A 13,425-nucleotide genomic window follows, 5' to 3' on the forward strand; every position below is an offset into this window, starting at 1 on the left:
TTTTTCTTGTCAATGTAAGCCCACATCCTATTTATTTATTCATTCTGCTAGATATATGCAAAATATGGGCACTCTTGGTTATCCGGTGTTGAACAGAAAAAATAATGCATCCGACGATATGCACGGGGGAAGACGCGACAATTTAATGTAATTAAATGTAATGCAATTTAGAAACTGATAAGTCAACTATTAGGTGGCTTTATGCTAGTCCCTCAGAAATTTCTTTTTTGCATATTGCTTGGGATTTTCCAGCAAATTTTCCTGTTTCCGAGGATATTTCCAGCGCACGCAAAAGCGAGCGACCAGCGACACATCAGACTGGCGGTGTCTTGTTCGTACCGGGTTCTGTGTGGTTTTATTGCATGCACACCACGTGGGCGGTGGACTCATGGGAGTTGCGTAGGGACCAACGGGCTTTACTTTTTCTGCTTGGATTGCAAAAATTTATTTGTATAGTACATTAGCACGGCGTGTCTCATCTTGCCCCGAGGGATGGGGCAAGATGAGACAATCTGTATTTTTGAATCTCTTGTTCTGTGCTTATTTTAGACCGGCTACGTCCGTTCTGCATTTACAGGTCAGAAGCTCTAGATCCCTGAGAATGTGCGAGTGGCTAGATTTTTGAAAAACGCGAAAAATAAAAGTCTCATAATCAAGTGAAAATCTCTGTCTCATCTTGCCCCACCTTACCTTAGTTTCCATAGCGTTTACGTCCGTTGGTGATGAAATGTAACTGTTCCTGGAAACGTGATAAGAGCTTCCAAGCTTTCTGTTATCTGGCATCGCCATAATCGTGCTATTGCCCGTGGAGTATGCGCGCTGATCGATATCATTGATTAAAGCAACTTTTTTCGAAATAACTTTGATGTGACACAGGTGGTTCCTGCCTTTCATGCACACGCTTGTCGGGTTTCAAATTTAAATTATCTGAGTCGTGAAGAATACTCACTATCAAGCACTTTTGAACTGGGTCTGGCTGAACTGGACTTATGACTTTTATGGACTTTCATGCCTTCGTACAGTGACATGGTATTATCTGGTCACGAGATGCTTAGCGTCAGTAATGTGTTGACTGTTAGGGCTGTGCTATGGGGGGGGGGGGGGACATATTTATTAGAACAACAAAGAAAAAACGGGAGGAAATGTCAGCCAAACGGTACGTCGTCTTGCTATTCCGCAAAGAAAAAAGAAAAATAAATAAAAGAAGAATATGCTATGGATTGAATGGTGGCAGTTGAAGAAAACGTTACATGTGCTGTGGATGTTTCGCGGCGTATGTAGTCTTGAGAATCACGTGCATGGACAGGTGTTATCATACCAAGGTATTGGATGTAGTCTCAGTGTCCACCTATGACCTCATCGTTTCATAGTGACCAAATTGTAATGAGTCACAAATGAAAGTGTTAAATTTTCTCAATTATTGTCACCACATATATTTGCTGTTGTTGTTTTTGAACGTTAAAATGTCCATAGCTCAGGCACCTTCATAATGTGTTTGTTGTTGTTGTTGTTGTTGTTCACGATTTCGCTGTCTTCGATACTTGTTCACCTTGCGCCTGTGCTAGGATAAGTTTGCGTAACGGGATTTTTTAGCGTCGCAGGTATTGTACTTCCCTAATGCAATGTGCTTAGAGGGTGCTCATGAAAAACGTAAATACATTGCTGCTTTTTATGAGCCACCGGGTGGGTATTTATCTCGATTACGCCCTTAGTACGGCGTGCTACGCATATTATGATCCACTAGCTCAGAGCAGCATTTGGATTGCATGACAGGATTTGCATGATTCCGATTAACCTTTATTGCTTCCTTCCTCCTCGATCGATCGGAACCAAAGTCAACAGAAGTGATAACGGCTAATCGATATAGCGACGTGAAAGTACACTCGTATAATAATGGCTACATTGTCTTTGTAATGCAGTCTTGTATTCCGAATGGTGGAGGCTGAAGAGGAATACGTGGAGCAACTCCAGCTGCTAGTGTCCTGCTTCCTAAGGCCATTTAAGATGGCTGCAAGTTCTCAGAAGCCTCCCTGCACACATGACGAAGTCAACTCTATATTCCTGAACAGGTAAAATGACCTACCTATACTTGTATTCAATAATGAAGCTTCCAGCATCTTGCACCCGAGAAAAAAAAATTTAAGGGTTTTGACTAGAGATGTAAAATTTCCAGAAATTTTCGAAGGCTTGAAGAAAAAATTGTTTTCTTCGCGTTTTTTTAGAAAAAAAATTAATTTGGGGAAAACACAAAACGTGCCGTCAGGCACACTTATTCTTGTCAGAAAAGCAGCATTTCCTGGAATTTGAGGTGACAGTCTGAAAACTAGCAACGATTGAATGGTCCATTCCGGTGTTGAGCGTGTGCTGGCCATCCCTGTCTTCTCAGACTCAAGGAAATATTGCCTTGCTCTGGTCTGCACCGGCCAGCTTGCATTCCCGTGCACTCTTTTACTTTGTTCGTACATCTACCCCGTAACGTTGCAGGTCATTGAAACAACGAAAACGAAAGAGCTGAGCTGCTGCAAAATTTTCAGGACAGGGATATAGCACCTCGCATCCAGCGGCACCGGCTCGAAGCGCTGTGTCACTCTGAGTGCGCACCACTAGGCGAGGAGACGTTTCCCAATGTAAATCGTTCGCTGGTTTTCCCTGATTGAGTTTGGGATGCGCGTGCCCTATAGTCTTCGCCCGCCTCCCCAGCGACCAAGTTGCGTAGTCCGGCATGGGGGGGTGGGGGTGGGGTGTAACGTTGGGTAGACGAGCGGTCTACCTGCCTATGCTGGCAGCATATTGCTCGGGGGATATGGAAAAGCGCTCGCCTTTTGCCTGGAGTTAATGTTTGCCACATGGTGAAATCTTTCCAATTGTCCTATAGTGCCCTGTGGACGATTCGATTTGCAAAAGTTCGTTATAATCACATGGAAAGTGCGAAAAGCGCGCGCACACACACACACACACATAAGTGCCATCCGAAAATGGTGATGGTTATGTTTGGCTGCTGCGCCCTGAGGTACAGCTTGCTGCAATGTTAACTTGAACACGGCGGAGCGTTAATTTTAACGGTTGGAGAGCCATCCTACCTGAGCTAAATAGAAGTATATGGAGAGAGCGTTGTGGGCTATCTCACTCACGCTTGGTGGGTGTTCGTCGAGAAGAAGACGCTCCGCTTCGAATACGCGGAGGAGGGTTATTGTGAGGAGGAGGCTTCTCGACAGACACCCCCAAGCACCAGTGGGACAGCCGACAATGCTCTTTCCCTATATAGTTATGTTTAGCGCCGATATGGTGGCCCTCCCACTGCCCGGCCAGCCGCCGCCTCGTTGAAGTTAACGTTGCCGCAAGCTACATTATTGCCTTCAGAAAACAAAACCGAAGCTAACAGTGACCATCATGATATCGCAAAAAATGCCGTCCGAAAATATTTGCAGGTGTCTTTCCACTTTGAGCTCATTGAAGAAAATAAATAAACAGGTCTTTTCCCCAATGTTGCAGTCTCCTCATTTTTCTTTTCTTTTTTTTCCAAGCGGTTACATCTCTAGTTGCCACACTTAACTGCCCATCGTGGTAGTGAACCAATTTGTAATTGCGTTGTAATAGTGAACCAAGACAGAGCGTACTGAAACGAACATGTCACTGGGGTGGCTGGCTAAACGTGACCTGCACACCATCTGACTCGCGTAACGCGTGTTACGCCAGATAAACGTAACGGCGCTTGCTTGCATTGATGTGAACCTTCATTGCAAGTTTTACTGCAGAGGGAGTAATAGGCGCTTCGAAATTTGAGTTCCAGAACTCATTCAGCTGTGCCATAACGGCAGCCATCTCCACCTGTGATGCAGTCTCGGGAGAGTCACGTTCTTACGGGAACCGGTAGGAATGACTGAAACTCCCGTTTCCCCTGCGCCGCCTCTCGGTCCGACGTCGGAGTTTGTTGAAGGGCTTGTATCTTGCCTCCTGCAGCACACGGAAAAATAATTCTTACCCCGAGTACTGCGCACCCCAGTGGTGCAGTACGATGCCTGGAAGGTATAACGTGAACCACGCATATGAAGGTGACACAACTGCTTTGACGTTATGTATAGAGGTGCTTAGATATAGGAGAATCGGTGGTTATAGGAACTGTGAAGTGAAATAGAACTAAAATGTTTCAAGAAACCGTCACGTAGAACTCGGCTGTGTGGTCACACACACACACACACCACTCATCACTTCTCAGGTCTTCCTACTTTTCGCACTAATTAATTTTAGACACTTTTAGAAACGGAAAGGAGGCGACCCTGGACGTTCGCAAAGGACAAAGTCGGCGTCTGCCCCGGATTGGCATCACGTGACATTGAAGCACAACGTAACGCATTTAAGACAGCTTACTAATTACCGTTACACTTTTTTTAAGAACAACAGGTACTCTTGAGAAGTTCGGTTTATAAACTGTTAACGGCTCTAACGTTCGATTTCCGTGCGTGTGAGAAAAATCTGTGCGATATGCGCCATCTTTTGGCCTTGCCCTCTCTCCATGTCTCAAGTGGCGTCCGCTCGCTGTATCGCTACTGTTTGCGCATCCAAGTTATTTATACGATGTCTGGTTTGCGTTCTTGTGTTCCGGGTTACACAATCCGTGCACCTTCGACAATGAAATGCGTACTGCACTCGCGAGAAACGCACGATCTGGCCTCATGTCTAGTGCACAAGAGGGGGGGGGGGGAGGGGATATGTTTAATGCAAAGCAAAAAAAAAAAAGAGAGAAGGGAAGGGAAGAGAAGAGGGACAAAGCGGGGTAGTTGGTACAAGTTCATATCGGCTTACTGCAGCTGCTGCGTCCGCGTCTATTGCTGCAGTGAGCCGATATGAGCTCATTTCTAGTCTAGTTGCTTGCGTTCTCAATAGATGGCGCGGGAGTCGCCTCAGGGTTGGCGCGCGTCTGGAGTCCGCAAGCTTCGCTTTGCGCATCAATATTTGAAATTCGATTGCCGAAAAAAATGCTCACTATACAGTAGAACTATTACGTGTCTGAAGCGTCCAAAGTTCAAGCTCTCGAAAAAGCATACAGTCTCTACAGGTTTCCCACTCACTTTACAGTTCCTTTAAACCTTTCAGTAAAAGGAATCTGATCTCGATTCTTCACTCGCAAATACTTCGCTCGTAATTTCAGTGCTTTGATCTATTTTGTGTGCTTTCTATGTGCACGTATTCCCAAGCATGGGACGATCAAACTGTGGACATAATCACCATTATTATTAAATTCATCCGCACAAGTAATCTGCAGCGTCTACTTAGCATTTCGATGCCCGTCGAGCAAATTGCTTCCAGTATAGCCTACACCACGAAATGAGAACAGGAAAGTGAGAATGTTAACAAAAAGAACGCTTTACCGACACCGTTCATCTACTCTAAGAGGCTTCCCTATACAACAGCATCCATCAACCATCTTCTTTCCTTTTTCAGTGAGACTCTCATGTTCCTCCACCAAATCTTTCTGAAAGGTCTCACAGCCAGAATGGAGAGCTGGCCAACGTTAGTTCTGGGTAAGCGTCTTCCTTTGCACTTTTTTTTTTCTTCTGCCTTTCTCATCTCTGTATTTGCATTCCTTTTCTTGTCATTGGTCAAACTAACTGTGACGCATCGTTATCCCCGATGGCGTCACTCAGATAGATTTCGAACTTTTTGTTCTCTTGTGGTGGTCGTAGTTCTTCGGCCGAGTTTCACGCTGCTGTAATGATTTGATTAGATTAGATTAGAAATAGAAAGAAAAAAGATGGAAACGGAAATGGAAAATGGATGGAAATGGTAATGAGTAGTCCCGGTCTTTAAGTATTTTAGCATATGCAGTCGCCTTCGTTTGAGGTCTAGGTGGCATAGAATTCACATGATTGATTGCATAAGAGTTCTTGTAAGAGCAAACGTTCTGAAGAATTGCATACATAGAGCATTCAATCTGTTCTACGCGTATATGGCTTGAACTGGCTCAAACGCAACGAAGCGGAATTTCAGGCTACAACTGCTTATGGTGTGTTTGGCTGCACACCATAACGTAACTTGTATAATGTAATGTTCCCCACATGGGAACATTCCTATTCGTAGGCTCGTAGATAAAATTGGAAAAGATCTGCTAGGTAATAAGCAACTACATATTTGCATAGTAACTAAATAATATTCATACTTACATCGTTAACGTAATCGATAGTTAGTCGATAGCTAATCGATAGTAGCCGCGAATATTATAAGCGGGGGTTGGTAATACAACAGTCGGGGTAAGATTAAGATAATAAGGTTTTAACGATTTTAGAATGTTCTACCAACCCGCACGGATTTGAACCTTATTTAAGAATAAGAAATGTCGCGATCTGCAAGCACTGATCAAAACAGGCAATGACTACACATTAAGCGTTCTAACCGTGAATCGATAAACTAAGAACGGTTCGACCAGCGAGTGTTGCTTCTCTCTGGTCAATTTGTTTTCTAGGTCGGAATATTGTCATCCTCAATCGTTCTTATTTTATTTTTCGGGGGGGGGGGGGGGGGCTTGAAGTTCGGCCGAAGACGAACGTATACACACGCATTGATTTTTCAAAAGTTTTCAGAAAGTTTACACCGTTACGTGAAAACAGTTTTTTGAAAGACATACTCTTTTGGGAGAAAGCGAGGCAGCACGTTTTCCACAGCACAACGCTCGCTGTTTTTTTTTTTCTCTCTCCCTTTCACGATGCCAGTGCACATTCTCCATTTCACCGCTGCCTTTCACAGCACCTTTTTTTTTTCGGACTTAGATCCCGTAGTGCAGCACATGTAGCTTTTTTCTCTCAGCACTGATCATTTTTCTGTGCGTGTGTATATATTTTTCACTTCTATACCTTTTTGAATTCCTCCAAGAAAACAAAAAAAAAAACTCTTGACCACTTTTGTGGGTCATTGCATCTCTTTCTCTACTTCTACTTTTGTCCACTAAACAAGGCAATGCTATGCATTTCTTTCTTTTTCTCTCTTGATCTTTATCTGTTCCAAAATATGCTAAAAACTGTGCTAAAATATTTTCATACGTGTATCTTTGGTCTGTGTTGAAATGAGACAATGCTTGTTTCATAAACAATGATCTAAACGTGTTCTAAAGATTTCCCTTCCCTAAAATGCAGCATGCCGTTTATTCCGTTTCATTTCGTTGTTCTGCGTTTTGTTTCTTCTCGCCTGAGTTCGCGTTTTTGAGTTTTCTTTCACAACACAGGGACTCACACTGCGTTTCTATTGCACAATCATCCCTGCTATGTACCTGAAGAAAATATATTCTTGAGATCTCATATTAGCAATGTAGCTGGGGCTTAGTTTACTAGAGTCTTTTGCGTTAGTGAACACGGTGGAGCGAAATTTCTTAAACTTGTCTGTTTCATTATATATCATAGATGCAGTACCTGTAAAAACAGCCGCGCGTAATGTAAAGGAGGGATATGTTTAATGCTGATGAAAAAAATAAGAAGGGAAAGGTTAGGCATGATGTAGACTTGCTATTCCCAAAAGCAAAACAAAAAGGAAGATGCAAGGCTTTTTTAACAGACCCCATGCTTCTTGTGAGCGAGAAGATATATTTCAAAAGAGTAGATCTTTGACCTAGTGGGTATTCCACGAATGTACGAGTTGCGCTAACGCGGGACAAGGACAGCAACACAGACGAGGCAGGCGCTAGTCTCTCTGTCTGTCCTGAGTGTTGTCCTTGTCCTGCGTTAGCGCTACTCCCACATTCATGATTAATTTCAGCCTGATTTATTACAACCCTCACACACACGAACATTACTTGATGTTGTCCTTCTTATTTTAGGTTTGTCCTTTTCTTCTTTTTTCTTTTGTCCCAACTATTTCAGATCAATCCCCACCTCCATTATCGTTTTGTTATTTTTAGCATTTTGGTTTTCTTTGATTCCAGCACTTCTTTCAACGTTTCGGTGTCCTTGGTAGAACGTTTCGTTCCGATTAGAGACACACAAAAGTAAAAAAAAAAAGAAAAGAAAAAGATGGCAAAAGGTTGTGGATACCTTGCGCTTTGTCTTTGGTAATTCCTATCTCCATCCCCTTCCACATTTTCTTGAAGGTACAGGTAAGAAATCCCGTTTCTGCTGCCTCCTGTGTTCTGTGAGCTTATTGTGGCAAAAACAGCGGAGAAGGTACTATACCACACTGTATACCACACAGAAAACACTGACACGGAAGATCACCTGCGATCACACCCGTCTTTCCAAGCATATGCCATTGATAAAATATCACAACGTAACAAGATGACCCTCGTTAGACCTACTCAAGTCTGAGGTGAAGGCACTTATTGACAAGCACTCCTATGCAGACATTGTGAGGTACTGATTCACACTCTTATATATTACGTGATTGAAGGGATCCGTTTCAAATGCAGAACCAGTAGGCTCTTGATTGGAACGCCTTAAAGAAGAGAAATTTACATCAAATTTTGTTTGGCGTAGCTTTTCATCCAGCTTTCATAGCAGGGGTGGGCAGTAATACTCATGTTTTGTATTATAATACAGATACATAATACTGCCAGAAGTGAGTATTATAATATAATACTTTGATTCTAAGGTATTATAATGCATAATACTAATAGTTCTGTGTATTACACGAGTAATACTGGTAATGCTATCCCTACGCTTCTTTAGATATTCATGAAGAAGCGTAGGGGGCGGGGGAGGGGAGGGGTCTATTTATTTTGACAGGAAAGGTCAGCCAGAAACCTTGTATATTCTACACCTTCTACTATATTTCATTTCACCGGTTATCTTCTTGACTGCGTCTTCTATTTTATATCTGCTCTACAAACCCAACCCTTAGATGCGGAATAACAAGAAAGAAAAGGCGGAAATATACACAACTTGCGGCCCACTTGAGGCGTTCATTGTCTTCTTTAATCATTGTTTATTGGAGACAGGTGCGTCTTCACGGGAGCATCTTCTCGTCCTTCAGTGCGCGTCTGCTTCTTTCATACTCCAGATGAGCAGAAAGGTGCATTCTCTGGAATATTGCAATAGGCTTAACAAAAACGGACGAAGTGCAAGGCCTGCAAGTGTGCTCTAGAAAGCGCTGTTGGAATGATGCTCATGCACTCAGTCATAGCTGGTGCACAATAATGCATCAACGACCGGCAACGGTGATCATTTACGGTGTCATGCTTGTATTGTTCACCAACTAAGTAAAAACAGGCGTCGACTTATTGTTCCATACTTTGAGGTGAAGTTTCAAATTTGATGTGGAGGGTCTCGATGCGCCGATGAATTTCGAGCACAATTGACACTTTGCTCTCTGTCTGGCGTTGTCTATATTCGGTCCAGTTTGGACGACAAAAAATAGGCCGCTCAAACTCGTGCGACGACCTACACGACTGACTGGATGCACATAGAGTCACTAAACAGGGGAATATTTAGTGACTCTATGTAGATGCACACACACTGTTGCGGATTACAAAAGAGAGTTTGAGTTTGAATTTGATTATTCACCCGGTATTCGAGATTTCTGAACAAGTATTAGACCTTTTACCGTATTATAATGCATGTAATACTTCAATTTGAGTATTGTATTACAGATAGAAATACATAAAAATGAGTATTATGGTACATAATACAAATATTCAAAAGTATTACAGGAATAGTGTTATACTACAAAGTATTACCATTACTGCCCACCCCTGCTTTCATAGTATTAAACGGCCTTGTGGAGCGTATACTCTTTAGGATCACACTACATGGACACAAGGCAGAACATTATGATCAGCAGCTCATGAAACTGCATACTATGGTATGAGCAGCAGTGGTTCGTGAAAGACGCCCTCGTTCAATGAATGATGACAATAATGATGACATCGGTTACATGAAATCGGAATGATGACATCGGAATAATGATGGTCATCGGTTCAAGGAAAGGACAGGCTCAAGGTTCATAGGATGATAAGAAAAAAAAATGGGGATGTGAGTTACCAAGATTGGCCGTGATACCTCCACTAGATTAACGAAGAGCTTGAGGTGATTATGATCATGGTGACCGTTCCCAAGCAGCAAAATGTACTGAAAGTCGAGTGCAATAGGGGTGGACGGTATGTGTCTTATCAATGTTCTTGAGTATCACGAGTCTGTTCAAGGTCTTCCACCTACCCGTCCACCCCTATTGCACTCGACTTTCAGTACATTGTGCTGCTTGGGTTTTGGTCACCCAGACTGAAAGAAAATGAGAATAAAAAACATAGAAAGCAGGAGGAAAGCAGAAAAATGGACAGGGTGAAAGTTTCGAACCCACACAGAACTTTATGTTTATCTGAAACACAAACATCGACTTTTCCTATTCAATAATATCTGCATAATAAGAGACAGGAAGCGCTAATCTTGTCGTGGAGATGCATCGTCAAAAGTACACATTTTATTGGGGCTCCTCGCACACAATTCAAATCGCCGCGATTATGAAGATGGCACTTTGTGATAAGCACGGCCCTTAAGAGAATGCGAAGCTTTCTACTAGATTGACAGTCAAGATAAACTTTGCTATCATTTAACCTTCGTTTAAAAACAGAACAAAACATGGAGCCAGCCTCCTAGTGATTTTCTGGTTGGCTAGAAAGCGCACGCACCAAGTGAAGAAAATAATAATGGTTATCCTGGCACTACCGAACTTCATCTTTTCGTGCTTCAATGCGCACGACAGAAACAATCCGAAGAAGGAAAGAAGGGACCAGAAAGACACAAAAGAAACTCCTCTCTCGTGCCAGAATGATTCAGACTAGCGGAATGATATCCTTAATACAACACGGCCAGGTCTTCACGCCAGAGTCAGAGAGACCAAAAACGCAAGCAATAGAATGATTAGGAGACTAAGAACTGCGGGGAAAAAGACAACAGTACGCAACAGCTAACAGGATGGATTAGAGACGATGCATCTGCCTAATCTTTCGGTGTTTTTCCTATTTTTCGTTACGTAGCGATTTCCTCTCTGGCAGTAGGTACTCTGCACTCGATAAGCAGAATAATCTTTTCTTCACTCCAGGGACGTTCGAAAACACTATACTTACAGGTAATCTGACATCCACAGTGATTGCTGCGGAAACGTGTCTCCAAACACGGCGACTACTTTTTTCGTCATATTTTCCCGCATTCTCACAGACGTTGTTCTTTTCTTCTACCAAACGAAATAGACAAAAAATCAATATTGCTCAAATTTCCGACGTAGCCATCTTCCTGCGCAATTCTATGGTTTTCCAAACGAATGAAAGTGTTCAATATTCTCGTGAAAGCACGTATTGGATATGAACTGTCTTGACAGAGGAACAGCGTTGTTATTCGTCTTTTCTTTTCCTTCGATCGAAAGTAAAGTACGTTAAAGTGCGATGAGCTTTTCTTGTAATGGAACGCTCTCGACTGGTAATGTAAGGACAAGAGCTTGCCTGCCCTGGCTTTTTTTTAAGCCTTCAGTTTGTCGTTTTGCATTTCTCAGGAGTATACTGCAGCGTTTAGCTCTTTCATCATTCCTTGCGTCTATTTTGAACATGAGAGAACTGATGTTCTGAGGCTGGAACAACATACAAGGGACAATCACATACAAGGCCTCAAGTTGCCTAAGAAATCGTTTCATCATCTATTTTGAGATATAGTGCCTCAAGAGGAGGCCTCCGAACAAAAGGGTAATATCAAAGCCGGATCCTTTATTTATACAATCATGTTTATTCGGCGCTCTCTTCACAATGCCCAAGTATACAAAAAAAATCGTAGAAAATTTCAGTGCGACTAAAAGTTCTGGCGGTGGTTCTGAATTGAGAGAAGTTCGACACAGAGCCAAAAGGGCAAGGGCCCAGCCGAGCTGGTACGTGATTAAGAACGACAGAACCCCAGATACGTTCTTTTCATCACCATGAATTTCAATCGGCATCAAGTTGTACGCAGCCGTCCTACCGAAACCTCCCATCTCACTAAGTCGAATAAAATAGCATCCCGTGATATTGATGACTGATTTATTGTCAACTACGAGATGTGTTACCAACCGCTTCTGCTCATCAATGAAAGTCTTGTTCAGTACTTTACACATATATTTTCAACGCATTAAAAAGAAAGGGAGCGATTGCTACACATTTATAGTAAAATACACACGCTACATATTCTGTTGACGAACATACACTGGCGACACCTGAGACACAACACCGACAAACAACACGCAGGCCTCAACACAGGTGCCTCCCTCGGCAGCCACAGCCTAGCAGGCTATTTAGTGTGCAGTATTCCTAAGAAACGGGCTGCTTTCGTTCGGTGTCGCCGTACCAGTGTCTTCATGTTGAGTGTGCAAAAGACGTCGCGTCTCAAGAGGTTGCCGGGAAAGTCTCAACACACACAGTGGGGCCGCTGTACAGGTCACACACGTAGGGTCCACTTACAACGATATTCTATTACAACGCACCACTGAGCGTTCGGTTGCAGCTTCGTCAAGCTCCACTTTCAGTCCACAGTTCAGCAACAGCGAGACACTGATGTTCCTGCCACGCTCTGAACTTCGCTATATCCGGGATAGATTTAAATACACTGGAAATACACTGATGCGAACGTCGAAAGATGGGCAAACTTGTAACGAATGCTTATTGCCGCACGAAATTTGGCTAAACTAAGTATTAAAAAAAATTGAGGTGTTAACCCAAACCTAATACATCCGCATAGGGTATAACGAGATGCCCCTCTTCATTTATTGCGATACATTATTTTGTGCCGGCGGGACTTCCAAGTGTTAGCGAGCATGCTTTGTGATCGTCACACTATAGTATATAAGTGCATTGTATGCAGAATGTAAAAGTACGTTCAAAGCACAAATGCTATTTAGGACATTCTGTAGTTTGTCGAACGTTCTTGTTCTTGCTTTACACTACTGGCTCAATCTTCCAAACGACATGAAGGTCCTACAACGTAACTTCTCGGTGCCATAGTTCAGTGTGGCGGTAACGGAACGGTGACTGAACACCGTTGCTCATCAGGCAGTCTTTTGGTACTGCCCGATAAAAACTCAAACGCCCCTGTGTCACCCCCTATCACCTTGAGAAGCGCCCCATATATGGCATCATCCACAATGCAGGAACCACGACGTTGTAAACCATATTACACCGCCGATGTATGCAGCAATTCAATTTGCGCCGTCTCTACAGGCCCTAACAACTACTAACACCAGTTCCTTCCTAACGTCGTACAAAATAGAACCACCAGACACACACGCACACACACACACACACAAAACACTTCCCCGGCAGAATCTTCGAGACGTGACCACCGCTTCAGGGAACGGTATTCGTGGCAATCACTACGTTGCTTTTTGCCGCTATAGGAAGTAGTAGCATTGCCTTTCTTTTGTGTTGACCACCTTTCTTCGTTTTGTGCCCATCCTTTCAAGAACACATTCCCACCTCCAAACACTTTATTATTT

General features: G+C 43.1%; 1 protein-coding gene across 2 annotated transcripts in view; it reads left to right on the forward strand.

The window, feature by feature from the left end:
- The window catches only part of LOC135388686 (ras-specific guanine nucleotide-releasing factor 2-like), a 457,533-nt gene that overhangs the window by 376,850 nt on the left and 67,258 nt on the right, over positions 1-13,425 (forward strand). For both annotated transcript variants that reach the window (XM_064618396.1, XM_064618397.1), the window contains exons 7-8: positions 1,920-2,069; positions 5,443-5,522. In XM_064618396.1, the coding sequence (XP_064474466.1) occupies positions 1,920-2,069; positions 5,443-5,522 (230 nt within the window). The remainder of the gene's footprint in view (positions 1-1,919; positions 2,070-5,442; positions 5,523-13,425) is intronic.

This window comes from Ornithodoros turicata, chromosome 3 (assembly GCF_037126465.1).
Source record: "Ornithodoros turicata isolate Travis chromosome 3, ASM3712646v1, whole genome shotgun sequence".
Lineage (NCBI taxonomy): Eukaryota > Metazoa > Arthropoda > Arachnida > Ixodida > Argasidae > Ornithodoros > Ornithodoros turicata.